The 27,788-nt window shown below is 52.0% G+C and overlaps 9 protein-coding genes across 9 annotated transcripts; 7 read left to right on the forward strand and 2 right to left on the reverse strand.

Annotated features, from left to right (window-relative positions):
- Positions 1 to 252: 252 nt before the first annotated feature.
- V8C40DRAFT_240339 (putative ubiquitin-specific protease UBP16) lies at positions 253 to 3,624 on the forward strand. The gene has a single exon (XM_083214772.1). The coding sequence runs from the start codon at positions 999 to 1,001 to the stop codon at positions 2,883 to 2,885; it is 1,887 nt and encodes a 628-aa protein (XP_083074638.1). The 5' UTR covers positions 253 to 998; the 3' UTR covers positions 2,886 to 3,624.
- Positions 3,625 to 4,850: 1,226 nt separating this feature from the next.
- On the forward strand, positions 4,851 to 6,280 carry V8C40DRAFT_264169 (uncharacterized protein; the record flags this gene model as incomplete). Its single annotated transcript, XM_083219517.1, has 2 exons — positions 4,851 to 5,408; positions 5,465 to 6,280. 2 exons carry the CDS (start codon positions 4,851 to 4,853, stop codon positions 6,278 to 6,280), a joined length of 1,374 nt encoding a protein of 457 aa, XP_083074639.1.
- Positions 6,281 to 11,870: 5,590 nt separating this feature from the next.
- On the forward strand, positions 11,871 to 15,033 carry V8C40DRAFT_185809 (Zn(II)2Cys6 transcription factor domain-containing protein). The gene is made up of 4 exons (XM_083211787.1): positions 11,871 to 12,843; positions 12,937 to 12,993; positions 13,526 to 13,964; positions 14,076 to 15,033. Exons 1-4 carry the CDS (start codon positions 12,034 to 12,036, stop codon positions 14,948 to 14,950), a joined length of 2,181 nt encoding a protein of 726 aa, XP_083074640.1. The 5' UTR covers positions 11,871 to 12,033; the 3' UTR covers positions 14,951 to 15,033.
- On the forward strand, positions 15,033 to 15,507 carry V8C40DRAFT_185848 (uncharacterized protein). The gene has a single exon (XM_083211788.1). It carries the CDS (start codon positions 15,116 to 15,118, stop codon positions 15,359 to 15,361), a length of 246 nt encoding a protein of 81 aa, XP_083074641.1. The 5' UTR covers positions 15,033 to 15,115; the 3' UTR covers positions 15,362 to 15,507.
- Positions 15,508 to 15,814: 307 nt separating this feature from the next.
- V8C40DRAFT_240354 (multicopper oxidase-domain-containing protein) lies at positions 15,815 to 18,640 on the reverse strand. The gene has a single exon (XM_083214773.1). The coding sequence runs from the start codon at positions 18,164 to 18,166 to the stop codon at positions 16,010 to 16,012; it is 2,157 nt and encodes a 718-aa protein (XP_083074642.1). The 5' UTR covers positions 18,167 to 18,640; the 3' UTR covers positions 15,815 to 16,009.
- A 1,308-nt stretch (positions 18,641 to 19,948) lies between these two features.
- On the forward strand, positions 19,949 to 21,608 carry V8C40DRAFT_185862 (phosphoesterase family-domain-containing protein). The gene is made up of 2 exons (XM_083211790.1): positions 19,949 to 20,371; positions 20,437 to 21,608. Exons 1-2 carry the CDS (start codon positions 20,113 to 20,115, stop codon positions 21,474 to 21,476), a joined length of 1,299 nt encoding a protein of 432 aa, XP_083074643.1. The 5' UTR covers positions 19,949 to 20,112; the 3' UTR covers positions 21,477 to 21,608.
- Positions 21,609 to 22,457: 849 nt separating this feature from the next.
- Positions 22,458 to 24,412, forward strand: V8C40DRAFT_240359 (Ccc1 family). The gene has a single exon (XM_083214774.1). It carries the CDS (start codon positions 22,871 to 22,873, stop codon positions 23,672 to 23,674), a length of 804 nt encoding a protein of 267 aa, XP_083074644.1. The 5' UTR covers positions 22,458 to 22,870; the 3' UTR covers positions 23,675 to 24,412.
- A 58-nt stretch (positions 24,413 to 24,470) lies between these two features.
- V8C40DRAFT_185854 (xylose isomerase-like protein) lies at positions 24,471 to 25,680 on the reverse strand. The gene is made up of 2 exons (XM_083211789.1): positions 25,207 to 25,680; positions 24,471 to 25,150 (listed from the first exon to the last, which is right to left on the reverse strand). Exons 1-2 carry the CDS (start codon positions 25,597 to 25,599, stop codon positions 24,527 to 24,529), a joined length of 1,017 nt encoding a protein of 338 aa, XP_083074645.1. The 5' UTR covers positions 25,600 to 25,680; the 3' UTR covers positions 24,471 to 24,526.
- A 298-nt stretch (positions 25,681 to 25,978) lies between these two features.
- Positions 25,979 to 27,490, forward strand: V8C40DRAFT_286265 (6-phosphogluconate dehydrogenase C-terminal domain-like protein; the record flags this gene model as incomplete). The annotated part of the gene is made up of 1 exon (XM_083222509.1): positions 25,979 to 27,490. The coding sequence occupies one exon, from the start codon at positions 25,979 to 25,981 to the stop codon at positions 27,488 to 27,490; it is 1,512 nt and encodes a 503-aa protein (XP_083074646.1).
- Between the last annotated feature and the right edge of the window lie 298 nt (positions 27,491 to 27,788).

The following is a 27,788-nucleotide window of genomic DNA, read 5'->3' on the forward strand; positions in this document are numbered from 1 at the left end:
TTCAGCCATTGACCCGAGAAATTGGTTCAAACTTTGATGCTTACTGTAAGCTTGAATATACTGTAGTGGATTGTGTTGAGCAATTCCGTGGTGTTGATTGGGGGAAAACATAAATATCTTGAACGTGTGGAAGGTGGTCTTCTTGTACCTGGAGCCCGTCACCTATCACTCACCGACTTGCTGCCCGTTCAAGAGATGGTATATTGATGCTTTCTTCCTCTTGTTGGACATGTCGGCTTGTCACGGCCTATGGCTTTTTGACCGCACGCAAAATAATTCTGCGGCTTACACATAATGGCTAACAGAGATGAATTGGACTGGAGGTCTTTGTCTGGCTGGCTGGCTAATAACCCGCTAGGAATAGGAAATCCGGGGCTTTTGCTTTCCCCGCCAGTCCGTCGAGATTTATTACCATGACACATGGACTTGACAGTGCCAAGTTGCGGAGTCACGACTGACTGCTTCGTATCTCTTAGTCCGAGTATCTCTTACCTACTGTTTTTGCACTGGACAGGCTCGGGAAAGCTAGCCGGCAAACCGACTGGAGTGGAAATCGGAAATCTCGTTCGTCCTGACCCGAGGCGGCTCGAAATGCGCCGGCGTGTGTGACAAACCAACCAAAAGTGCCTTTTTTTGCTTTCCTTTCACAACTCGGATCAGATCTCAAATCACAGCCTTGCCTTGCCTGCAATGCCACCGCCCGCGACAACCCGTCACTGCGTGAACTGAAGCCTGAAGCCGAGCCCAGCCCGCATCTCCGTCTGCCCTGTGCGTGCGCGGCCAAGCAGGGAGCCTGATTTGATTTTGATTTGATTTTTGTTCATTGTTCCATTTTTCTTTATTCATTCTATTCTATTTCTTCGCTGTCGCATATATTATCCGCTGCTTCTCCGCACCGCCCCAAACCCGAGGCTTCCGCTTCCGCTTCGCTGCCACCCCCCCGAGCCCGAGATCATCGCCCGACATACTCGCGAAAGAAGCTTCAGTTCAGTTCAGCCATGCCCGATAAGACGGCGTCGGTTGTCTCGTACGCCGCCGGGGCGTCTCTCGCTGCTGCCGCCCTCATCTACGTCTTCGGCCCGACCTTTACCATCGACCACGACACCACCAGCTCGCGCAAGAAGACCATCGTCGGCCTGCGCAACCAGGCCAACGACTGCTTCATCAACTCGGTCCTGCAGGCCCTGGCTGGCTTGCCCGAGCTGCGCGTCTACTTGATCCGCGAGACGCACCGCCGCCGCATCGAGGACCCGGCCGTATACGCAAACCTGGTGCAGCCCCTGGACGGCAACGGGAAGCAGCTTGCGCAGTGGAAGCTGCAGGGCCTTCAGGATGGGCTGGTGACACATGGGCTGAAGGAGATGCTGGACGCGCTTAACGAGCGGCCCATTTCGAAAAAGGCCATTTCTCCCTTTCCCTTTGTCAAGGTGCTCGAGGTTGCGTTCAAGCAGCGCATCAGCCGGCAGCAGCAGGATGCGCAAGAGTTTCTGCAGATTGTGGCAGAGAGGCTAAAGGACGAGTATCACGCCGGCCAACGCGCTCGCCTGCATGCTCGGAAGCTGGGCATTGCGGCGGCAGTGACCGAATCGAGTTCAAACAGTAACAAGGATGGCAACGACACTGACAAGTCGGATGACGCTGTCGAAATCAACATCACCGACGGATTGGGATTGGAAGCATCTACTGTCGCGGGATCCGAGAGCGAGATTGCAGTCAACATCGACCTGGCCGATGTGCAGAGAGCCGTTCGCGAGATCCAGAACAAGCCTCCGCTAGAACTCGAGGAGGGTTTTCCGCTGGAGGGCAAATACGAGTCGCATATCCAGTGCCAAACCTGCGGCTACACCACCAAGCCGAGGGAGGAGACTTTTTGCAGCCTGACGCTCGCAGTCCCGCAGGTCTCATCGACGACGCTCAACGCATGCTTTGACGGTATTTTTAAGACGGAATATATCGACGACTTCAAGTGCGAAATGTGTCGCCTGGTGCAGACCCGGACCAACCTCGAGCATGAGATGGCCAAGTCGACGTCCGAGAGCTTCAAGGCTGACGCCCAAGACAAGATTGAAAAGTTGAAGATGGCTATTGCGCTTGACCCGGAACAGCCGCCCGAGGACGTCGAACTTGGCGACATTCGATATGCGCCCAAGAGGAGAATCGCCAAGACGACGCGCATGTCTACGTTTCCCAAAATCCTGGCCATTCATCTGTCCCGATCCATCTACGGCATCGGCCAGGTCACGCAAAAGAACTCGGCCAAGGTCGCCTTTCCCGAGCAGTTGCCGCTGGGAAGCGTCATTGAACAGCGCAAATACAAGCTCCTGGGCGTGGTGACACATCGAGGAGGCCATAACAGTGGTCACTACGAAGCATTTAGGCGCCAGAATGCGCCATCTCCCTACGCAAACATCAATACCTTTCAGCCTTCTGAAATCTATAGCAAGACGCCGACGCCCATTTCAACACCGCAGATCTCGGCGCTCCGATCCGACAGCCCCTCAATATCGACTCCGGATCTGCTCTCGCCGTCCTCGGACACGACTCCGTCTACGCCGTCGCTAGAATCTGCTGCAGGACCCCCTCGGAGCGTCCCTGTCGACCTGACGAATGGCAGAGACGGCGAGACCAGCAGCCTTCGATCTGTCGCTGCATCTACCAAGTCAGCGCTGTCCAAGCTCGCGCCTCCCAGAGCAAGCCTCAACGGATCCTCATCGCCTAGCCCCCTGGGCGTCGGCAAGCCTCATCCGCGACCCAAGAAGAAACGGCCCGCAGACAAGTGGTGGCGAGTGAGCGACGAAAAGGTACGCGAGGCCAAGACAAGCGAGGTCTTGGGCATGCAGAAAGAGGTATACCTGCTGTTTTACGAGCTGGAGGCGGAAGAATGAAAGTACATACACACATTATTGCCCCTTGAAAGCAGCCAGCTCACCATTGTACCTTGGTACACAAGTTTTTTTTCACTCTTACTCGTCGTTTTTTCTTTTTCTTTTTTGAATGCCTATTACGAAGTATTCACGATTTGGAAACTTTCCCCCCTTTTTTCTTCTTCTTTTGTTTTCTTTGCTCTTTTTTGCATTTGTCTGGCGTTTTTTTCCTCTTGTTCAATTTCAGGGGGTTTTGCGTACTACTGTAGAAAGTTTGTTCGCCCGGGGGGAAACCAAAAAAAGAAGAACATATCTGAACTTAGAACCTTGTCGGCTTTTGCTTGGGCCGCGGAAAAAAACTACATTGAACATACAAGTATGGGCTGCGCGGTGGAGAGAGAAGTATTATTGGAAATAGGAGAGAGTATTATTGGAAATACCTAGGAGAGAGAGAAAGGGGGCGGTGCGGGAAGATGACTTGTACGAGAAGAGGAGATTTTTTCATTTATTGTAAGAGAGTACAGGTACTTGTAGCAGTAGTAGCAGCAGTAGTAGCATTTGATCTAAAAAAAGAGCAGCCGTCGCAGCGATTGTAATATTATGAGTGGATTTGGGGCATATCCGCGGTTTAATATTGGAATTCGCTTTAATTAGACACAAATGAACCTTTGTGGTTGATGACGATTCAGCATGGGAATAGCAAAAAGAAGCTATAATTTCCCTTCGCAAATTTGTTCTAGAAGAGAATTTACTATGGGCCTTCCGTTTTGCCCCGTAATTGGGTAATCTTTTTTTTTTTCTTTCTTTTCTTTTTTTAGCACCTTTGACGAAGAATCTTTATATAGAAGTTTTCATCTCGCTGACGCGGGCATAATGACTTATTATTTCCATAATTAAGCTTAAATTACAACAGATGCCCTTGCTAATTCGCCTTCCCAATTTTATGAGCGGCAGGCGACTTGTTGCTCGAATTGGTAGCTGAAGTTATTGTTAGCCTTGGGATTATTCTAGTGGTTTTCATCTTGCCTGGACGTATGCAGTGCTGATCGCTTGTGGTCGAAAGATTGCAGTGTCAGTGTTACTAAAGCAGATCCAATGGGTAGCTGCTTATGGGGAAGATGAAGCCTGAGTAGAAGTTGTATAGCATCCACAACTCCAAGTTCCATCTACGCATGCCGAAAAGTTCACGATAGTAGCCATGTTCAATATGATAAGCAGGGTTTCTTTTTATAAAGAGAATACGTGTAATCCACAATCTCTGGTGCCCATAAACGCGCGTAAGCTTCGTCGATCATCCCGCTAACAACCCGACAACGCAACCCCAACGAAGGAGTTTCGCGTTTGACGATCAAAAGGTGGAACACAAAAAACTGTATCAGCCAAGCCTATACGAGTGGGAAAACTGTCGGAATGACTAGGATACTTTATGTAGAGATACAACGCTATACAGAAGGAGGTGTCACTTCACTTTTGCCATAGCGGTCTATTTCAACAGAAAACATAGGAGAGCAAAAGACATAGAGAAAAGGACTGTGGCTGGACATTTCTACTAATGACGCCCTAAGTGGATTGATCGTCGCACAGACTACAGACTGTGGGAACTCTCGTGTCATACACGGGAGAAACTCGATGTCATACGAGTACACGTATTAAGAGGAGGCTGAGGCTTGGCTGCCAAAACTCCATACTGTTTATGCAGCCGTCGGCCGTCGTCGGAGGATAGAGAGAGGGGGGGGGGGGGGGGGGGATGTATGTCCTAGGATGTTGTTGAATAGAAAGACTTGGCTACGTAGCCGTTTTACATAGAGGAGCTGTCATAGTGGCTCATTTACTTACTTGTGTCATCAGTGATAATCTGGAGAGGCTGTCTATCCCTTTTTATTCGTCGTCGAGTTACTATGCGCTGCTGGCGTTGCGCTGGGTTTGAAGGCTGAGGAGTGTCTTTGTGTGTGGATTAGCAGCATCTCGTTTGACTTACCAGTCATTATGGCATTCATACCACGGCCAACTCGCCGGCGCTTCATCCTCTTCTTCACCAGCCTCTTCATCACCCTCAGCACCACCTTTCTATTACTCCCTCCCACCTCGCCAATCCGCCTCTCCATCAACTTCAACGCTTCTCGCTTAATCAACTCCCTCCGAGCGTCAGCCACAGATCGAGACGCTTGGCTGCACAAACAACCTCCGCCATACCCTCTAAATTTGCGAGACGAGGTCGGCTATCTCGTAAAAACGGGCTATGGCACTCGCCATCGGGTGCCGGCCCTGTTAAAGGCTTTCTCTCACAGTGGAAATATTCTAAGTGATGAGAAAAAGAATTTCATCGTCGTTGGAGACTGGACGCCAACAAATCAAACAGAGCATGGGCTGCCCTTTGTGTATAATGTTGTTAACACGATGATGAAGCCCAAAGTTGATCCGGAGCTCCAAAGCCACCCCCGCCTCGCCAAGTATCGCTCCCTTCAAGAAGCAGTCGACTTGGCCGATGAAGACAAGGCGAGGGAGATTGGCCAAGAGTTTGGGTGGGAGTTGGACGCGCTCAAGGTAATTCTGACCTTGGTTCCCCTGTCCCGCAGTCTGCTAACATCTGAGCGGTCAAGTTCATAGCCGGCATGGAGTTGGCTTACAAACTGATGCCTGAAAAACAATGGTACATCATTTTGGATGACGATACCTTCTTGATTGAGTCCTCATTGCATCTACTCTTGAGCCACTTGGATCCCTCAAGGCCACACTACTTGGGCAACGCTGTGGGTGACTACAAAAGTCGATTCGCACATGGAGGCTCTGGTATTGTGCTCTCGCGGGAGGCCATGCGGCGACTGTTCGATCGCCCCGACATCGTCGCTCAGTCATATATCGACTCTCTCGATGAGACATGGGGTGACCGCCTTGTAGGCCTGACGCTGATCAAGCTGGGCATCTATCTCGACGAGCGGTATAGCCACCATTTCAACGGTGAGCCGCCTGACATAGCCCGAGTCCGTAGAGACCGCTTCTGCTCGCCCATTGTGTCCTTCCACGGCGCCCGCAGACCAGGGGCCATGGAGGCCATCGGTCATGCCCTCTCTAACAACATACAGCAGCCAGTGGTTTGGGCCGACCTGTGGCGGCTCTTTGCTGACACTTCACTTGACAACGCTGGCCGCGAGCCGGTACGTCAGATGCGGGACTACGTGGGGCCGACGGGCGAAGGCACAACGACATGGGAGAGGATCGCATCGGCAGAGGTGTGCCGCAGTAAGTGCCGGAACAGGAAGAGCTGCTTGGCGTGGACTTATGACAGAGAGACGCGGACATGCCGTGTTAGTCCTTGGATTGTCATTGGAAACAACAACGCAGAGATGAACGAGTCTGGGCTTGATTGGCAAGCGGTGGAGCCTCTGTTGCAACAGTGCGGCCGAGGATCCTTGTAAATGTGTGCCTTGCAACCTGTGGGATTGCCTTTCTGCAGATGGATGAACGCCTTGCAATGGAATCGGTTCCTATAGGACGGCCGTGAGACGCTATCTATGTTAATGCATAGCTGTACATATGAGGCACGGAGCAGCATTACCACTTCGTACATATCCCGAGGAGAGTTTGGGGTAGCATTAGCTGTTGGTAGGACCACGCAATATAACAGCAGCAACAGCAGCATTAGCTGTATGTAGTGACACTGCTTCGTATATATCAGAGCAGCCTGCATGTGATATGATACTACTGCGTGGCCATGTTAAACACGCGCACACAAACTGCATGCCTGCAGGTAACCTGTAGCATTCTCCGCACATTGCGGCCAGGGGCTGCCTGCCACATCCAATCTAGACTGGTAGCGAGACGACTACGCGAATAGGGAGCGCCGAAGGAATGAAAAGGAAAAGCTTGGGAGAAAAAGGATCGTACAGTACTCCGTAGAGCAGCCAAGAGGACCCTGTTGACTGACCGGCCTGCTGCTATTTGCCGAGGAAAGGAGACAAGCCGGGCAGGGCATGGAATGACTCGGTGTTTCGGTGGGCTTGGGAAGCCCTACAGTAAGTACATACCCAGGCCTTGAGAAGATCAGAACAACATTGCAGGAGGTTGACCATACCTGTATGCATAATGCGGAGTTAGCGCCCGTTGCTGTTAGCTATCAAGAGCTTCGAGGCAATACGATTTACCGACAAGGAGGCTGTCTTGAAGCAAACCCGAGCCCGAACAACGGTGAAGACGCAGCCTTGTCTCATGATGGCATCTGTTGCGACTCTGTCCTGCCACCTTTGCTGCACTAGGCCCTCTCCCTACTTGCACACCCCAGCCGTGCGAAGCCATTCAGGTCACTCGCAAGTCCGTATTTGTTGTTCTGCAATGGAGTGATAATAGGGGGCAGGCCAGCAGGCTTCAAAGTGGGCCAGAGCCAGGCCCGTCTCTTCAGCTTCTGTTGGCAATGCGACGCTCGAACGGTCAGCGCTGCCACCACTTTGGACTGTACATACAGTACTGCCTGTATCCGCCGCCCCGTACTCCGTACAGTACGAGTAAATGGCAGCATCAGCAGAGCTAGGAGCGTTAAAGGACTAAGAACCTTGTCCAGGACGTTGGTGTTCGCTTATCTGAATGTACAGCTAATTATTCCGATGGATTTGTACGGTAAGGAGCGCTGGGACGTCGACTTGATGCCTCTAGCCACCGATGCCACCAGGCACGATGGACCGGCTCCTCTATTAGCAGATACGTACGTTTCGCTTTGTGGAGCTGCAGAGCAATCGTGAGCCGGCAGGCCTAAGTCATGCGGCTAGATCCTCCATGCATCGAGCTGGCTGATAGTCGATGCAACTCGTGTGTGCAAGTCTCAGGTCTCTTCCACTTATTAGCCTGCTCTGGAGGGACCGTAGGCTAAAACGACGGAAACCACTAGGAGGCGACGACGTAGCATTACCACGTCTATCTGGACCGCGGATGCTGGCGGTTGCAGCACCCCTCTCAGCCGCCTGGATCCCTGCAGCAGTGACGGGATGATATTCCGCTGTACAAAGCAAAACGCCTGAAGCCAGATGATACGGTCAGAGGGATGGTTTTTGGGCGTAGTGGCTCCTGAGCTCGAATGCAGGCGTCGCAGCGCCTTTAGGAGCCCCCCCGGGTGAGCATCACCAGGTTCATCGGCCGCTACCAGGAGCTGCTTGCACGGCTGTCGTCCCCTTTGATGGCTTGCCAAGGCTCTCGCTGGGAGCCAGGCGGAGGCGAATCCTCTTGGCGACGCATAGACGGAGCGACTGTGGTGCTCAGGTGGTGCTGAGGCGGTGGTCAAGCTCCTCCATTTCCATGTACATGTCCACGAATGAAGCTGCCAGCATGACACTGGCGCCAATGGTAAGCAGAGCTCCGGGAGACTATCGACTTGCACATATACGAGTACATCACGGACATATGAGTATGTATATGAATATGACCTGTGATGAGGGCTGAGAGTGCGGAGCAACTTGCAGCAGCAGCGCGGCTTGCGGCTGTCTGTCTGTCCATGTGGCTGATGCTCCCCTTTCGCCTTCGCTTCGCCAAGGAAGCAGCCGTTGCTTAGCGCCCTGGTCGATTTGCTTCTGTTTTGGGAGGTTAGTGTGTATTACTGCCATCATTGTCAGCTCATTTTCTTTGCTTTTTTCTTATTCCAACTTGCCTTGACCCCCTTCCCTCCAGGCATTCAGATCCCCATCATGTGAAAGGAACTTAATCCAAGCCGGTGGCTGGCCGCTGGGCCGCTAATGAAATTGCACCGCCCAGGGCCAGGTTTGCTCAGCTAAGGGCTCATCTCTCCCTTGGGCTACCTGTACTGTATATTTCAGCATTTGGCGCCAGCCTATCATGTGTACTTGTATGCGCTCCGCAATGAGTTGGGGTTGCTAACAAGACATTAGTCGGCGGTGTCAAGCTACGGCTCCCCATCGGTGGGTTCCCCAAAATGAGCCCCGGGACTTACAGTCGAAGTCGTACTGCATACTGCAGAGAGCAGATAGTCGCTCCATGTACTCCGTACGGAGGGCCACGGGAGATGGCTGCATGAGGCAGGGAGATCCACCGGTGCCAACTCCGTGAATGAGCTCCGGATGTATAACTACAAAGAACAAAGAAAGTAGTCTATCGGCGGGCACATGTCGGGTCGGGGGATGTGGGCGCAGGCCAATGAGCAAAGGCGGCAACAAGGTTTCTTAGAAGGTTCCGCGAGCTCCTTTTTTCTCTCTCTCGCTCTCTCTCGCTCTCTCAAAAGGCAAGCGGCTCGATTGTCTCGCCTGTCCCATCGAGACTCGGATGAGATGCGGGCATGGGCTAGGCAGTTGAAGCTAGGTAGCGAGGAGAGTGCGATTGGTTCCCCAGCGCCGTTGCAGGCATTGCCTCGGGGATATTCAAGGCCAGACGCTGCAGCATCGATCTGATGCCAGCTCGCTGCCCCTCGAATGGCTACGAATCGGTGAGCCCCCGAGGGGGGGCATACATGTAGGAGCAGGACTCGTATGTGCAGTGCATGCACAAAGCCAGTGCTCACATGCAGCACAATGCAGCTCTCACCGTTTATGACCTGGCTCCCCTGGTTCCACGCTACTTTCCATCCGGGCCAAGGTATCCGAACACTATTGCGGAGTAGCGGTGTTTTAGCACTTGGTGGTGTGAAGCTGTAGTGGTACGAAGCCGTAGTACAGGTACCGTCCTCGTTGTTGCAGCTTCAGATGCCACGATGGTGGTGCTGGCATAGGTAGATTGTACTTGTATTGCTGCTCATGACGGCCAACCTCTAGCACCGTACGCACGATGTCCTGTCTGCTGCATCGCCTGTGCAGGCATCTATTTCCGGCAGACAAGCAATTGGATCCATCAAAGAGAGAAGAGCTGGGATTGGGAGTCTGGAGTGTATCGTACGCAGGCATCCTTGTTCACCAAGCCATGCTTTGTCGATTTGCTGATGCTGCCCAGCACACGTAGGCAGGTAGTAAATGACCAGTTACTCGTATCTTGGCCGGCCAGTCCCTTCTGCCACTCGTATTATATCGCTCGCCAATCTGCACCTCCATCGATCTTATCCACAGGTAGGCGTTATCGGCCGTCTCTGGCTGCTGGCCGTGAAAGAGGCGGTTGTTGGTACAAGAGGTTCCACGTCTGAGACAACGTACCGTAGCGTTGGAGGAGAGTGGACCGTTCTGCTAGCAGCAGTAGTACTAGCATAGCCGAATGCTGGTTCGCGAGAGTAAACAAGATGGAGATGGACGGGAAGAAGCCCACCTGTCTCAGCGGTGTCCAGCGTGCCTGGTGCTAGCGATGCAGGCTCCCTACAAGCGCCTGCTTGTGAGCTCTCCATGTCCAGCTCAGCTCTAGACTCCAAGGAGCTGAGAGGAGAGAGCGGAATCGGTAGAGTTTGTATGTACGAGCATGGGAGCAGCCAAGATATCCAGCCCGTGACCAGGCAGTTTGGCCGAGAAGAAACCATGCCGCATCGCTATCAGGATATAGACCTACCTGAAGTCTTACCTAATGCCCACCTTACCTTAGGTGGCACGTGTCGTGTCTTCTCCTCAACGACTCCTCAACATCCCCTCAACGACGACCCCTGAAGCAAGCAGACGGGAAGCTTCCCATGGGATTGCTGCTGCTGCTGCTGCTGCCACGGCTGCCCAATGACTGGTGGACGAAAAAATGACGAGTAACTTGACGCTATTTCATCCCATTCCACCTAGCACCAGTTCAGGGAGTTTCAGTACCAAGGCGTCGTGTCGTGGATGCCAACATGTACGAGTACCCTACCTTGGGATGGGCGTCGAGCTGTGGCATCGTATCGGCTTGAAAGCCTCCAGACTGCCGTACAGGCACTCGTGTGTGGTGTGGTGGTAGTGAGGACGAATCCAATAGATCTCCAGGGTTGCCGAGAATCGATTGGACCGGGTCCGTCGTCCGAGCCGCCCTACCGGGCACTCCATCACAGACAACCTAGCATCCCATCCCTCCACGGAGCACCAACAAGGTTCCAGGAAAGTAGAAACTAACATTCAAAGACAGCGAACCGGCATCCGCGCGTGCATGCATATCGAGGCACTAAGATACGAGTCCTCGCAGTAGTACCTGCTTGTTAGTACCTACTTGTCACAGCCAGCAGGACGCAGGACTCGCGTATTCAGCAGTGTGACCCCGTTATGTAGCGTTATGTAGGGGTATCGTCGTTCCGCACCTTAGCACGAAGCAGCCACGGCACTAAAGCAGCTGTACACGCATGCATGCTGAGACTGATGAATCAATATTCGTCGGTGCAAGTGGTGCCCTGTTATGCCCTGCTGCTGCTGGTCTCGATAGTTGATTGATTGAATGGACATGTGCTGCCTGTGTCTGCGTCTGCGGCTGCATCCCGCAGGTTTTGCTTTTGCCAATGATGTTTGGGCGAAGATGCATTGCGGTAGGTTTGCTCCAAGCAGCTCGAGGTAGGTACTCAACTCCCTACCAGATCCAGTTAGCAGCTCTTGAGAGTCTATATTGTCCAGATGCTGCAGATACCAAAGAGGTACTTGCGAGCTTTGTATATACTTGAAAAGGGACCTTCGTGTCCAGGCACACGCTTCTCGTGCAGCACCAACCCAATCTAATCAACTGTGCTTCGTTCATCGCCGTCTGCTGAAGAATTGAGATTACCGCCTTTCAGCGTTCCATTCTATTCATCTTGTCTTGCACGGAGCAGCTTCCGGGAGTTGCCCAAGGAGCTAGCCGACTAATAAGCCTAGCTGGGGGGCCCTGCTGCTGAAAGAGTCAAGGTCGAGTGCTTGTGATCTGGCGTACCTGTACTTGGAGCTCAGGTGCCCAGGTGCCAAAGGACAGGTACCGACCGCTAGTGGGCCAGGTGCATGCGCGCCGCTGCAGTACCTGTACCCGTACCTGTACTTGCTGCGATTGAAGAGTGCAGTTGGCACTCCTGCCGGCACAAGCGCCTGGACGAGTACCTATACCACTTTGGCAAGTACCTTGCCTGTAACGGGCCGCCCTGCCTGTTGTTGATGCTCCAGACCTTCATTTTTGCATCCGCCTCTTTTTGCCTGCACATCACAACAATCTCTTCCTCCGCGACTAGAGCATCCAGCCCAGCCCTCCCTCTCCTGTCGCTTCGCCGGGCCGGGGTGCATCCCCTGTCGCAGAGCTACCTTCCATGTCGCTCCATAAAATTGGAATTACAACAGACTAGAAAATGGTTCCAGACGATTCGGGAGACGACAAGACTTCTGTCGTTGTTGTCTCCGACTCTGCTCTTCGAACTGAACCTGCTTCTCCCACGAAAGAGGCTTCTCCCAAGCTTCAAGCCGCACAATCCACCTCCTCAGACTCGAATCCCACTGTCGCCGCCCCTGCGCCGCCTCCACAGGAGCCCACGGAAGAGCAGCAATCGCAGCTCAAGGACGAGCAGCCGCAGCAGCAGCAGCAGCCACCGCAGGAGCAGGAGGAGCAACATCACGAGCCGCAACCACAACCGCAACCAGAGGAGCAATCGCAGCCGCAGACGCAGCCGCCCCCTCAGCCTCAGCAGAACGGCGACGACAGTCGGGCGTCCGAGACCAATACCACAACCCCCGTGTCCGAGGCCGACATGGCGAGCCACCGGCCGGCCCTTCACGGCATGCACGCAGGCTATCCCACAAGCTCCTCGTCGCCCATCTATCCCCAGACCAGCCTCCCGACCACTCAGTACGCCTCATATTCCACAGTCACAGCTGCAGCTCAGCAGGGCGATGCATACCGCGTCAGTCCCGTGGGCACTCCGCAAATGTCACTGCCCAGCATGCGCACCATCGACGCCATGTCACAGCAATCTGTCCCTCCAATGCCGCACCATTCCATGTCCATGGGCATGAGCATGCCCCTTACTGCCGTCTCGACCCCTCCTTACTTCACAAGCCATTCAGCGCCTCTCCCTTCCAACTACGGCTTCCCCCAGGACGCCTTGGCTCGGTATCCTCTCCCGCACGATCCTCGGCTCATCAACCACCGAGGACCCAAGAAGGTATGATTTTGAGCAGATTGCGGCTCTCTTTGTCTTCTCTAGGGGAGCCAATTGATTGTTTTCCATGCCAGGGCTGACAGTTGTGGCATATAGGAGATCAAGCGACGAACCAAGACGGGCTGCTTAACGTGCCGCAAACGACGAATCAAGGTGCGCATATGGACATCCAATTACCCTTTCAAAAAGCTCTTCACCACTACAATTGCTTGCCCATTCTACCCATTTTTATTCCTCCTCCAAATTATGTCTTCATTTTTATTCTCTTCTCCTTTCCCTCGCCTCTACTTTCGCAATGGCTGAAGCGAGTTGTTCGTATTACGCGTGGGATGGAGCAAAGCAAGAAAAAAAAAGCGGCCCCTCGGCAGCTGAAGCTACTGTGAGCTGAGCTGCCTTGAAACCCGTGGCGCGCGCCGCTACAGTATAAACCAACGCGAGCGTGAGACTTGGCACATTCGCGCCAATTGCAAAACTTCTTCCCTCCATTGTCTTGCACTCAAGACATTGACTTCTCCGCTCTTTAGCCACACCGCCCCTAGCTTCGCATTTGCCCTTTCGCTCACGCTCTCATCCCTCCCTTTTTGCATCATCGTCACTTTTTTTTTGCTAGCTAGCCGCTTTCTGCATCTCTGCATCTATGCGCCCCACCTAGAATCTTGCCATTGACATCCATCTGTCCTTGCAGTGCGACGAGACGCATCCCACCTGCAACAACTGCAGGAAATCGAAGCGCGAGTGTCTGGGCTACGATCCCATCTTCCGACAGCAGCCCGGAACCCCCACCAGCAGCAGCGTCCAGCCCGTGTCCAACAGCCTCTCACAGCCCGAGCCGTCGGGCATCGCCTCTGTGCAGTCCGGGTCGGCAGTTGGTCCTCCTACACCGCGTCTGGTCAACTCGTACGGTAGCCAATCGCCGATGCTGCCGAGCGGCTATGCGACAAGCTCGAACCCTGGCACCCCGTCGATCCCACCAAGCACCTACAATCCTTCTCTCTCTGTCTCTGTGAAGCCTGAACTTGGCTACGGCTACTCTGCTTCAGGCATCGATCCCGCTGTCCGCACCATGTCTGCCATGCCTGCCAACCAAATGCCGCTATCGGGTCCTGATAACAGCTATTTACGAGGTAAGTCCAAGCTCTATCCCCAATCTTTGCTTTTCTGGTTTCTTTCTTCTCATTCCTCTCGGTGATCATAAAAGGCAATCTAAAATGCTAACCCGGATGGCATTTTTCCAGCCAAGAAGATGAAAATCGACGAGATTATCGATCTGCTTGGCCCACCCGCACCGGTTCAGCAGATTAGTCACACGGAAGAAACTTTTAATGAAATCACAAAGGTCTACCATGAAATGTATGCCAGCGGGCTCAGTGCCTTCTTCGAGACGAGCTGGTACTACTTTACCGACAACGGCACAATGACATTTCCTAAAGATGCCAACCTCATCGAGCACATGGCAACTTTTCTCAAAATCCTCGAGGCCGTCAAGGCCAATGATCACACCCAGATGGCTTATTCAGGGGTCCTGGAAACCAGAATTGTGTGGGAGTTGGCTTGTACGGCATACCAAATCCCCGACAGGGCAAACAATTCCATGCGCCTCAGCCTGCCGCCAGACAACGACCCCATTGAAGCTAAGAATCGCCTCCTGGTAGTCGAGGCCCTACTCTGTGGTGATGAGTTGCAAAGCAATCCTCTCGCGCCTCCAGTGGCAGACCCAGACCACCACCGTGTCCGCCAGTTCGACTTTTGGTATAGCCTGGCCGAATTCGTTCGCAGGAGGGACAATCCCAACGCGCCTTCGACTGTCAAAATCAGGGAGGACGTTCTGAGCCGCATGCGCCACCTTCTTGACGGACGAGAGAATCGCGATGTCCTCTACTCCATAGCGGTTGTCCGCGAGCTGGCGCCAAACTTTGACTCTGGATATGCAGCTACGATTCCGCAGCATTTGGACGAATCAGACCCAAAGAACAGACTGGCCGTTGCGTCCAAATTCATTCTGGACGAATCCCAAGTTACCGGTGGAACGACAAACGTGGTGCGTCGGTTCAGTGACATTGCGTCTCGAGCCTTTGTCAACCCTGGAGTAAACATTGCTCGAAGAGTATAACCGACATGCACGAGATCATACCCCAACTAAACAGGACCGACCACCATGATATCTTGTATTATCTCTATGGAAAAATGAATACCTCGATATGTTCTTTCTATCTCGGCGCCATACTGCTTGAAAGGAACATTTCATGGAATATCTCATATCTCATCCCCAGCTAACATGGCAAGTCTTTGCACTCGACCGGAAAAGTTCCCCTTATCTCTCTCATCTTTTTCTTTTTTTTTCCCTTTTTGTTTTCATGGCGTTGCGACATTGTGGGACCACGGCCAAGGCAAAGGGGTTAGGCATTCTCTCTGCTCGCTATCGATTTCTTTTTGTTGCATTAATTTCCTTTGTTGGCGGCTCATTATTTCTCTCTTCAGCCACATCAGGGCACAGGCGTTTACATGCAATTTATTGTATTAGTCTGATTTATTCTGGCTGCAATGCATTGTTCTATATGGTATCCCCCTTGGGGATACAAAGTGTGAGGGCCATCTCTCGATAAGTGAGGAGAGAGATTGGCATGAGTGTAGCACACTGAACTGTTTCTTCCTAGTGGAACTCAAGTTCAGCTGTGCTATAGGGTGGAAGTGGGGGAAACTGAAGAATGAACGAAGATAGACTTTTTTTTGTTTGTTTCCACCACAAATTAGACAGGAAGGGCTGAGCTTTTTTTGTTGCTCAGCGTTCCTCGGGATTGGGGCGCGGGAATGGGATGGGATGGGTTAATAGATGGGCGGCTCTATATAGCCTTGCATCAGACTCTCTGATTCATACTCCAAAAAAGAAAAAAACCAAAACAAAACAACAAAGAATACTGCTCCGAATACTTGTGTGGGCAAAATATTTTCCTTTAAAATTCTCCTTTATTTTTTTGTCATATGTTTTTTTCTCTCTCTTTTTTCTTAGTGTTTAATACCCTTGTTGGGACATTCTAGGTATACATAAATAGATCTGGTACATTATATATATATGTGATTAGTGTATTTCATCGCTTCCCGTTGCGATATCATCTATTATGAAGCTCATATCCTCGTGAATCCTTCTCTTAAACACCTTGTAACAAGTCTATCATGTCTTGCCAAAGTTGCCAAACCAGATGCTGTCATCTGGCCTCATCCCCGTCGTAACGCCTTCAAGGCCACACATTTTCTTCTCCTGATCGCTAACAGTCCAGCCTCGAACTACATCGCTCCTTACGAGCAGCTGCATCAGCATGCCCGACTCGGCGTGCCACATGTTGTGGCAGTGAAACGCCCACATGCCAGGATTATCCAGCACGAGGCGGATGACGGCCCAGCTGTATCCTTCCACGGTGACGGTGTCTCTTCGGACGGGATTGTCGTCCAGATTGTGCTCCCTGACGAAATCCGGGAAATCCGCCTCGTAGGGGGGGTACCCGCCGCGGCCCTGGTAGAGGACGAAGAACTTGTGGCCGTGGAGGTGGAACGGGTGGTTGCCGTCGTCGAAGTTGTTGATGGCGAGGTCGATGGTGCGGATGCCTTCAGTTTGAATGACGAGTTCTTTTTTGTAGTCAAAGGCCATGTTGTTGACGGCGATGGGGGACGATTTGAGAGTGGTGGCGTTGGAAGATGCGGAGAGGAAGCGGTGGAGGGATGGGGAGGTGACGTTGTGGTGCCAGGTGGATTGGTTGAAGAAGCCGCGTGCGAGACGCCAGTCGCCAATCATGAAGCTTGCGTCGAAGCGCATGTACTTGTCTGCGGGAGGGGGTGTCATGGGGATGACTGGATGGAGGGCGGAGACGTTGAGATCACGACATATGACTTCGATGGCTTCGGGCCAGTCTTTGCTTGTAGGTTCCTTGTCCAAGGCTTTACTTTCTGATGAGCTGTAGTGTAATATAGCTCGCATCTCGGGTTGTAAACGAGGATTCTTGGTAGTGAAGCAGTGTGTTACCATTCGGGCTCTCATCCAGAAGGTATCGGCAGTGGTGACGTTGGTTTCAAGGATGACGCTGTATCGCTGGGCTGGAAGGATGTTGAGACGATGAAACGGTTCGGGGAACACGTCGGTACCATCGACTTCGGTGACGTAGAAGGGATGTTCATCGAACTGGATCTGGAACTCGGCAAAGGCACCAACATTAATGATGCGTAGCCGATGACGTTGACCAGCAGCAAGATCAAGAGTCGAGGTCGAAACGTTGGTAGTATCGCAATCCCAGCCCTGGAAATCTTTGCAGTCACGCACGCCACGGCCGTTGATGAGACCATTGTCTGGGACAGGTTCATTGTTCTCCATGTCGTTTTTGAGATAGTCCATCAAGAGCTCCGAGGTGAGATTGTGGTAATGGTCTTGAACCATGATGATTCTGTCCGAAGCGTATTCCAGCTTCTGCAGAGTCGTTCGCTCATCTTTGGAGTGAATGACGACGGGGCCAAGGAGACCATCAGATGCTTGTGCACTATGGTGGGCGTGATACCAGTAGGTGCCGGACTGCTCTTTGATTTGGAACTCGTAGGTAAAGGTTGAATTGGGGGCAATTGGGCATTGTGTGATTCCAACGGCGCCATCCATGGAGTTTGTGCCGTTTTGGAAGAGGCCGTGAAAGTGCATTGAAGTAGCATTGACGGCTTTGTTTTCCACAATGACGCGGATGGTGTCGCCTTCGTTGCATTCAACCAAAGGGCCAGGGAACTGGTTGTTGATGAGTATCATTGGGCGATAGATGCCATCAGGGTTGAGGCGCCCATCTACAATTGTCCAGTGGTATTCTCTAGTGGTGGGAGCGGCATCAAAGTCCCAGGAAGGCGATAAGACGTACTCTGACACGTCTCTTAGCTTTGGCACACTGGGCATCTCTTCTTCATAGTGGACAATCAGTGGTTCGGAACTACTCTTGTCCCCATCTCCAGCGGCAGGCTCAGACTCTTCCTCATGATGGTCAGTTTCATCTTCTCCAGGATGTTCTCCTGGAGAGTGGTCATCGCCGTCAACTTCAGGCGCTGAATCTGACGAAGATTCTCTAGAAAGCGATTGACTGAAGGGGACGGCGGCTAGCGCCAGTATAGAGACTGTGACGATGAAGAAAAAGAGGCATAGTTTCCAAGCAGGCAGAGAGCGGCGTTGACGTCGAGAAGGGCGAAACCCCGACGACGAGCGGTGTGATGTGCGAATGAAGGGCTGCTCTTCGCCGAGCTCTTGACGAGCCTCGTCATGAAAAGGACCAGTCGAGTCTCCTCGTTGATGCGCTCCAACGGCATCCATTGCACTCACTCACCGGCGAAGCTCTAGAGGGTTGAGAACCGTCACGACCGGTATTGTCATGGTACGGTACGGCAAGCTCCGAGACCGGGTCCTATCAGACGAGCTCTGTCGTCTCGACTTGGACAATCAGAGCTTGTTCATTCATTCAGGTACGAAGACGAGTGAAAAGTCGTTAGCTCCCAGTTGACATATCGGCCTTGTGCTTGTGGAGCAGCAATTCGAAAGAAAATGCGACTATTCACAGCCCTGCAGGAGAAGACGGGATCCAGGACAGCCCAATCAGAGGGAAGGCAATCCAAATCAACCCAATCCAAGCGGAGATGAAGAGGCACGAGCTGAAGGACACGAGGAAGAATCGACGCCGAGAAGGGCACCAAAGTGCGCCCGCGTATAATCAAGCGACAGCCAGCCGGTGTCGAAAAGGGAGTAGCTGGGAGGAGTCTGTAAGAGAGACCAGATGGGCGTTTGTCTGTGTGTTGGACGGGACAATTGAAGCCGGATTTGACTGCTGAGTGGCGGATGGAACAACATTTAGGCGTTTCGGGAGAGGCATGCTTGCGGGCGCAACGGCGATTGGACAGCGGGATGATCCGCTAGAGGAAGTTGTTTGACATGGGAACCTAAGCGCTAGAAAGGCGAAAAGTTCTCAATGGAAAAGACGGGATTGAAATCCATAGAACATTGGTAGCCTCGTTCGGGGAATTACAGGAGCTGTGTTTATCGGAGTCCTTTTGTGTTATACTGTGTCGTAGTACCAATAATTGAATCGAAATTAAATCATATCTATGCGTATTGTTTTCTGTTATATCGCTTGTATCCTGCTGTAAACTCGGAACTCACTCAACCGAGTTCCCGCTGTTGTACAAGCGTTGATTCATACCCAACTCTCAACTCTCAACTTGACAACATTCTATAACCTAATGATGGATCAAATTTGATAGTATTGAATGTCATCGTCTCTCGGTCCTCTTCCGATATCCGCCCTCTCCCTCCCTCAGACGCAAACTTGTTGCTTCGGTTCTTCCCTGAACCCAGTCAAAACATGTGCTCGATGGGTTCGATTATTCCGTGCTTCTGCAAGCCCCATTACCCACACAGACAATAGTTGTCAGCTCCGTGTCCAGCTCCAGCCTAGGCCGCGCTTTGTAACCAGGACTCACTCATTCGTTGACCGAGGCGGCATGTCGCTGGCCACGCAGATTCGGCAATCAGTCGACAACATACGCACGCTCAAGCTGGGGCCCCCCAAAAGAACCCTGCAAGCAATGGATTTGAGGCTTAATTGTTAGTGCCAGTACGGCAAGATGGTGGCTTGATGACACTTCAAACCCACCCAACTAAAGGTCGCTAGCTACCAGACTTGAGCTGCAGGTCCGCCCTTGTTCGTTCTCTTCTTCAACAGCCATCTCGCACGTGGGGAGGCAGCGCTGCCAAGAGGCGCATCGTATCGTGGATTTTTGCAGCCTCGATGTCGATTGAGATCCAGGGCATCTATGTGCCGTTCTATCCGCTAGGGCCTTGGTATTCCCCAGTTGGGCTATTGCCGTTCACTGACAGTTCTTCTCGTGTCGGAAGCTTTAATCGGGTTAAGCTCATAGAGGTGGGAGTGGGAGTGTGAGTGGCTAGAGACTGGATACCTTACCTGTCCCCAGGTTGCCCAGGTCTCTGCCTACATGCAGTACTCCATCCACTACTACTATGTATGGAGTAGGTCGTGCTCCTACATCGGGTAACATCGCAGCAAACCAAGCCGCAGGCCGGACAGGACCCCGGCAGGCTGATCACTGGCCTTGCTGTCTCGGCTCGGAACAAGGCGTACTGTGCTGTGGTCGATTGTATTAAACCCGGCCATCTCCCTTCGCTTCCCCCGTCCGTCTGTTCCTCTCCAGCAAGGCTCATTCACTCTTCCACCAGGATCCAGAGGAAAAAGGAAAAGCCCGTTCAAGATGCTGTCCAAGGTTGTCTCTCTGCTGGCTGCTGCCGGTCTGGCCTCTGCCGCTGCTGTCGACAAGAGCCACTGCAAGCCTCCTAAGACCACGACTGCATGGGAGTCTCAGTACACTGCCACCGGCACTGCTGCTGTCGCCGCCGCCGCTGCCACGGCCAAGACCAGCAGCCCGACCAGCCATGTCAAGGGCAAGGCCTTTGACCGCTTCGTCGTTATTTACTTTGAGAACCAGGATTACAGCAAGGCTGATGGTGACCGTAAGTTGAGAATCTTCTCTGAAAAAAAGAAGATAGGAACATCAAATGCTAACAGCGTCTTACAGCCAACTTCACCTGGTTCGCCAAGAAGGGTGTCAAGTTGACCAACTACTATGGTGTCACTCACCCTTCCGAGCCCAACTACATGTCCCACATTGCTGGTGACTACTTTGGCATGCAGAACGATGACCTGCACTCGACCGACTTCAACGTGTCGACCGTCATCGACCTGCTCGAGGATCGTGGCATCTCTTGGGGCCACTACCAGGAGGACATGCCCTACTCCGGCTACGAGGGCTTCCAGTACGTCAACACCAAGACTGGTGCCAACGACTACGTCCGCAAGCACAACCCCGCCATCCTGGCCAGCAGTGTCACCCACTACGAGCAGCGTCTGTCTCAGATCAAGAACCTGTCCATGATCGACACCAGCCGCTCCCAGTTCCACAAGGACCTCAAGGAGAACAAGCTGCCCCAGTGGATGTTCATCACCCCCAACATGACCTCTGACGGCCACGACACCAACGTCGGCGTTGCTGGCCAGTGGTGCCGCACTTTCCTCGAGCCCCTCCTCAACAACAAGAACTTCATGGACAACACCCTCGTCCTGCTCACCTGGGATGAGAACGAGACCTACGCCCAGCGCAACCAGATTCTCGCCATCCTGCTTGGTGACGCCCTCCCCAAGCACCTTGCCGGCACCACCGACAACAACTTCTACAACCACTACAGCGAGATTGCCACCGTCGAGGCCAACTGGAACCTGCACACCCTGGGCCGCTGGGACGTCGGTGCCAACGTCTTCGACCTGGTTGCCAAGCAGACCGGCGACCGCCTCCGCAAGTGGTCTTCCACCAAGCTGGCCAACAGCTACTTCTGGAACGCCTCTTACGCTGGTATCTTCAACGAGGAGGGCGGCAGCAACAACGCCCAGTACCCTGCTCCCAACCTGGCTCTGGACCGCAGCTTCTCTGGCCGCACCATCCTGCCCGCCATCAAGGACACCTGGAAGCACAGCAAGCTTCCCACCTACTACGAGGACACCATTGAGCTCCCCGATGGCCTGAACCCTCCCAAGGGATACAAGCCCGTCTCCACTAACTAAGTGTTGATCTTGAGGTTTCACCTCGTTTGATAATATAATATAATTTTTAACTACTTGAATTATTGGAATTGGTGAATTTGGGAGAGGATGCTTGTCCTGCTAGGATAGGTTACAGAAAACTTAGATGAAATGAACAAACGAATTGTACATACGCGCCAACTGCAAAGTTCCAGACTCACTCGTGCCCATACAGTAGAAGCAAACGAACAGAAACAAAACAAAACAAATAGCGGTGATGACGATCTCTCTTGTCCCGCCTTGGCTTACTGCCTAATTCTGCTTAAAGCACGTCGACTTACATCGGCTCGTGCAGCGGCGCCACCTCCGGCATCCAAAAGTCCCAGCTTCCTAGTTTGGTAGCCGCTATCTCCATTTTTGTTTTTCTTCCGCTCACCAACCGCCGGAGGGAAGAAAAGTTCCTCTGTTCTTCCGTGTATCATGCAATAGTTTCTTCTGTTCTTGATAGGCAGAATCTCTGGCTTTTTCTTCCTCTTCTCGGCCATTGCCCAATTGACCGTCACACCACCAATTTCATACAAAACATGGTATTCCAAATCGCAGAAACAGGCAACGAGGCAGAGACGAAAATCCTTCGATCCTGTCAAACCTCCCCGCCTATCTCTCGTCTGCGGCGCCACCCCACGGACCCTAACTAACTCATGCCAGGGACCCCCTGCTTGTGAAAAAAAGAGGCTTATGCACCTTGTCGGTTTTCTCCGCCCCCGAATCAGCGTCTGCGCATTCTTAAGCAGCCGGCGCTGTTAGGGCGCACGTGGGCCGAAGTCGAGCATCTGCTTGGAGCGGAACATGCGAGGACCAGTTCGGAGTGCCTGGCCCGGGATACGGAAGGACGGCAGAAAATGCAGAGGACTATTGTCTGGCATGAGGCAAATCAGGGCCTCTTTGAGAGGCAGCTCGGTATCCCCTCTGGGATTGGTGTTGGGACAAAGCTGCAGACCGAAGGGGAGAGTGGGCTGGATGGGGTGGGTTTGGGACGCCTTCGGGGAAGCAAACATCTAGGCAGATAGGCGATGTAACGTGCGTGCAGAAGGCAAGGGAGCGGATTGAGCCTTGGGGCCAGAGACCGCGTGCTCACAGCTGATCCAGCGTCTGGAGATGAAGGGAACTATTGGTGTGAGGGACTAACATGAGCTACTGGGTACTGCTAGCAACTGATCAAGAGCTTTACCGATAAGCCGAATGTCACTCTGTCACGTCGTCATGGGCTATCGACAGGCCGATCCTCCCTCGACGCGTTGGGCTGGTTGATTCACTTTTCTCAATCTTCACTATCGCTCTCCTCCTCCCTCGATTTTGACCCATTGAATCTCCTCCCAAAAGCGCATCTCTCCCAATTGTCATCGCAGCTGCGCCGAAACACCACATCCTTCATCATGACGAAATCAAGAAGTCCCCTCCTCATCCGATTCCTCTCAGACTTCACTCTCGGCTTCTCAGATGGCTTAACGGTGCCTTTCGCCCTCACCGCGGGCCTCAGTTCTCTTGGACGAACAGACACTGTCATTTACGCAGGTCTGGCGGAACTCTGTGCGGGAAGCATTAGCATGGGCATTGGCGGCTATCTCTCCGCCAAAGACGAATTGCCTTCTACCACGGCAGAGAACCAGGATGGCGATGAGGAGGAACTCAAGGGCATGCTTCGCTATGAAGGCGAGAGGGAGAGCATTGACGAGAAGAACAAGGAGGCACAGGAGATGCTTGTAAGACGGCATCTGGAACCCCTCGCTCTACCCGGTTGGATGGTCACGGACATTGTGTCGACTCTCAAGGAACGTCCCGAGGGCTTGTACGACGTCGTCCGCCAACTGCATTCCTCGCGAGCCGCGTTCTCGGTCGAAGAGACGTCGGGTGGCGCCGATCAGCTGCCCGTCTGGCCGCTCGCCTCGGGCCTATCCATCTCTCTGGGCTACGTTATCGGCGGCACAATTCCTCTGCTGCCGTACTTTTTCGCTTCGACTGTCGGTCTTGGCCTCCGGTGGAGCATTGCCTTGTGTCTGGTGGCGTTAATGTCTTTTGGTGCGGGCAAGAGCTGGCTGCTGAGGGGAGGAGATGCCTCGAGTAGTTGGATGCGCTGCATTTGGGAGGGTGTACAGATGTTGATCTTGGGGACCTTGGCTGCCCTGGCATCAGTGGTGTGCGTCACGCTGCTGGGAGCGAGCGAGGAGATGGAGAGATGAAGAAAAGAGCAAGACAATGTTCCTTTCTTTTTGTTTCTGGGGCCCAGTGGGTGGCGTACACATGGATTATATGTAATGATGGGAAAACCTGGCGTTACGAAATTTGGACGAATCAGTCAGCGGGCAAGGAAGCAAGCCTATATCTATTATCTATTCACGGCTTCTTGGTCTAGCCGACCTATTAATGAAATAGAACTACATTTACGAACGGACAAATGATACAAAAAAGAAGCACAGCAGAATTTTATGGATATGGAAAACCTCACGGGGATCGCACACGCAACCTCGAGATCGCATCAGAAGGTGTGCCTCTCTATTCAGAGTCTTACGCCCTGCTGATCGAGCTGGGAAGGCAATCAGACCCGTTTTTGGCTTTTGGGGCGTTGGAAGGGCACGATTCTCTTTGCCAACATGAACAGTTTCTCTTCGCCAGCTTAGGCCCTCCAAGGACAATGCAAGCATGCATAGCTATAACCTTTCGACAATCATAATGCAAGCAGGAATGGTTAATTTCACGGCTATCAAAGTGACTCCAGCTGAGAAATGGAAACTGTGTATATAAGAAGCCAAATTCTTCTCATAAGTAGTCCGTATTATATCCTTGCCAGCAACTAGTTGGTAGCTGTACATCATATCGGAACATCAAAACTATAGGGTATCAATGACCTCTTTCACTCGTTACTGCGCTTGCCTGGGGCATTTAGCTTCTGCACTCCGTCGTGCCCACGCTTTGATGGCGAATGTTGAATGCTCAATACGATAGACATGCTCATAGATCGTTCATTTCTTGCGGTCAGAATTTGAGAATAGCAAAGCTGCTTCATTTGAGTACATACATGCCTATATATGGCCTCACTCAATCGTGGCAACAAGCATACGAGTCAAAGAATCCATAGCAGCCTTTGTAAAACTCTCCATTGATCCTTCCTTGGGCTTCGAATCAAACACTTCAACAGAAAGCCAGCCCCGAAAACCGGTTCGCAAAACAGATTTCAGAAAGTCTTGAATCGGCAAATACCCTCCATTAAATGGTAGTGGGCGATAATCACGACTCCATACTGACCTCGGCCTCTCCTTTGTGTCGCGCAGAGGCGCCTTCATTTTGTATGCATCTGAAATCTGAAGCAGGAATATCTTGTCTCCAGGAACCGTGTGCTCAAGTTCGGTCAGACTATGTTTCCACCGGCTGTCAAGCTCAGTTGAGCTGAAGTCTTTGATATAGCCTGATTCTGTAGATGGATCACCGTATTCTCCGCCAGCTGATTGGAAGGTGTCCAAGCAGAGACCGATATTTTTGCGATCAGCCTTGCGTGATATCTCCCAAACGTCTTTCCACGTGGGAGCGTAGGTTGCCCAGCACCAGTTTTCATATGCGAGCCGGAAGCCTTTCTCCCCGAGCAGGTCTGCCAACTCTTGCAGGTCCTGAGCATGTTCGTCCAAGGAAGGTGATATATCTTGTGCATCGGATGAGCCAACCTAGATATAATTAGCTACTACTGGATTTTGAACACACAACTATGAGGCGGACATACCTGCAGCATATCGGTGCCCAACGACTCCATAATTCTTATCCATCCCTTGGCGCGTGCAAACGCTTCACTTCTTTCCTGCGAGTGCGTATCTTTTTGCCATCCCTCAAATCTCGAAAACGGCTGCAGCATGAGAATCTCGAGGCCAAGTTGATCAGTTAAGATACGAATCTTCCCAGCCACGTCCGACAGGGTATCATAGTCATCCTCGCGAATTTTCTTCCCTTCGATATGACTGCCATACTCCAGAATGTCTGGCATTGACATTTCTATTCCGTCAAATCCAGCATTGCGAATGGCCTCTAGTTTTTCAGAAAGACTAGCTTTGAAGTGGGGGGGGATACTGCAGGACGCGAAAGACGTGGGAATGTTGTTACCCTGATAATCGATGCCCATGATGATACTGCGAAACTCCTTTTAGAATAAAATACTGGTCTAGTTTGTTAGATTTGTGTTTCTAGCAGAAGTATATGTTAATAAAATGGTAAGTTTTGTTTGCTGTGGGATGTAATTTGCAAGCGTCATGCTGATGCTTGCAGCGTTGTCGCAGCAATTGCGTCATTCAATTCGGCGCAGCGCAACTATGATTGAAAGAGATATAGGTGGCAATTGTACTCTGTAGTTCGTTTCAATTCAGTTGAATTGCCATTTAGGAATCTTCTTAGATTGCTCTTCATTATATGACACTCCTATCTTTGTGCATATTTTCTCACCTTAACCACCCCGGTATATGTTTCATTGAATAGCAGCCCGGTGCGCTCAACCAGACGCAATTATGGAAATCAAGCAAATTGGCATTGTCGGTGCAGGTAATATGGGCTCCATGATGGGATTCGCCTTTTCTGAGCTTGGCCTTGATGTGTCTATTTGGGACGCTGAGAGTGCGAATGTCGACGATTTCATGAAGCAGGTGGACCAGGCCGATGGTCTAATTGGGAAAGTTTGTGGATTTCACGATATATCAAAGTTTACCGCCAGTTTGGGTCAGGATGGTGCCCGAAAAGTGTTCCTGTTTTCTATTACACATGGCCCGCCAGCCGATGAAGTTTTGAAGAAGATCAAGCCTGAACTACGCAAAGGCGATATAATCTTGGACGGTGGCAATGAACACTATCGAAACACCGAGAGACGACAAAGGGAGTGCCAAGATGCCGGCGTGGATTGGATTGGGATGGGGGTATCTGGCGGTTATCAGTCCGCTCGACATGGACCAAGCATGTCTCCTGGGGGGAATAATGCGGCGTTGGACGCAGTCATGCCACTTCTGGAGCGATATGCAGCGAAAGACCCTAAATCTGGTACGCCTTGTGTGTCGAAAATCGGACCAGGAGGTTCGGGACACTTCGTGAAGATGGTCCACAATGGTATCGAGGTTGGCATGCTCTCTGCTCTCTGCGAGGCCTGGGGTTTCCTAAATCGCGGACTGGGGCTCGACTACAGCCAAATTGGTGAATTATTTACAACGTGGAACAATGAAGGCGAATTGCGTACAAACTTTCTGGTTAAAATTGCTGCGGATATCTGCAAGACAAGAAAGTCGACGAATGGCAAGCTGACTGACGATTACGTCCTTGATGATGTCCTCGACAAGGTTGTACAAGATGATGATTGCACAGAAGGGACACCCACATGGTCAATTATGGAATCTGCAACGAGGCATGTATCTTGTCCAACACTTGCAGCTGGGTTTTACTTGCGCGTGGCCTCAGGGAACCGTGAAGAACGTCTAAGGGTCGCCGAACAGCTTTCCATTTCCGAACCACAGTCCATTCAAGATGTCAAACATCGCGATCAAATGATTGAGAGTCTTCGCCGCGCTGTTTACTGCGTCTTCTTGGCTTCTTATTGTCAAGGGCTGGAGCTGATTGCGCGGGCATCCATTGACGAAGATTGGAATATCAGCTTGTCTGAATGTATTCGGATATGGCGAGCAGGATGCATCATTCAGTCCGAATTTATTGCTGATCTACTTGAACCGGTTTTGAAAGAGGACAAGACAATCATCAACGTTAAGCTGATTGACTGCGTTGGATCGGAGTTGCAGCGCAACTACTCGGCACTCAAGGACATTGTTTCTCGGGGGATTGCGGCCGACCACTATATGCCTGCCCTCTCTGCTACTCTTGAGTACGTCAAGTATACTACAGGTAAGATACTTCCAACGAAGTTTATGGAGGCGCAAATGGATTACTTTGGGGCGCATTCATACAATAAACCGGGCGCGCCAGGCGAAGACCCGGGCCCAGTAGCGAAAGGTCCGCATCATTTCGAGTGGAAGCCAGCTTAGAATATTTACAAGGAATGATTGTATCCAGTGGTAGTTCTCGGGATTTCAATCTCAATTCCTTGAACCGACTAGATTCATTTACACTTGGAGAGTAAGGATGAAGTGTTCGAGGTTACAGCAATACACATACTTTCTGCGGCGAGAGGTCTTTACTGCACTGCAGCCCCCAACAGCGCATAATGGCTTCTCTTTGACATATGAACAAAGTTCACATGCGCCAATCAATAAATAAAAAGTTCATATCAAATTAATCCATAGAAAACCCAATGACAGACGTCATTCGATCGCTTAAAATTGT

The sequence above is a fragment of the Trichoderma camerunense genome (genome assembly GCF_050948025.1).
Source record: "Trichoderma camerunense strain CBS 138272 chromosome Unknown V8C40scaffold_6, whole genome shotgun sequence".
In the NCBI taxonomy this organism is placed as follows: domain Eukaryota; kingdom Fungi; phylum Ascomycota; class Sordariomycetes; order Hypocreales; family Hypocreaceae; genus Trichoderma; species Trichoderma camerunense.

Coding starts and splice junctions, on each gene's coding strand:
- V8C40DRAFT_185862 (XM_083211790.1), top strand. CDS start 20,113: ATGCTGTCCAAGGTTGTCTCTCTGCTGGCTGCTGCCGGTCTGGCCTCT. Junction 20,372..20,436: donor CAGCAAGGCTGATGGTGACC/GTAAGTTGAGAA, acceptor AGCGTCTTACAG/CCAACTTCACCTGGTTCGCC.
- V8C40DRAFT_240339 (XM_083214772.1), top strand. CDS start 999: ATGCCCGATAAGACGGCGTCGGTTGTCTCGTACGCCGCCGGGGCGTCT.
- V8C40DRAFT_185848 (XM_083211788.1), top strand. CDS start 15,116: ATGGCAAGTCTTTGCACTCGACCGGAAAAGTTCCCCTTATCTCTCTCA.
- V8C40DRAFT_240359 (XM_083214774.1), top strand. CDS start 22,871: ATGACGAAATCAAGAAGTCCCCTCCTCATCCGATTCCTCTCAGACTTC.
- V8C40DRAFT_185854 (XM_083211789.1), bottom strand. CDS start 25,599: ATGGGCATCGATTATCAGGGTAACAACATTCCCACGTCTTTCGCGTCC. Junction 25,151..25,206: donor TGGGCACCGATATGCTGCAG/GTATGTCCGCCT, acceptor AATTATATCTAG/GTTGGCTCATCCGATGCACA.
- V8C40DRAFT_185809 (XM_083211787.1), top strand. CDS start 12,034: ATGGTTCCAGACGATTCGGGAGACGACAAGACTTCTGTCGTTGTTGTC. Junction 12,994..13,525: donor GCCGCAAACGACGAATCAAG/GTGCGCATATGG, acceptor CTGTCCTTGCAG/TGCGACGAGACGCATCCCAC. Junction 13,965..14,075: donor TGATAACAGCTATTTACGAG/GTAAGTCCAAGC, acceptor GCATTTTTCCAG/CCAAGAAGATGAAAATCGAC.
- V8C40DRAFT_240354 (XM_083214773.1), bottom strand. CDS start 18,166: ATGGATGCCGTTGGAGCGCATCAACGAGGAGACTCGACTGGTCCTTTT.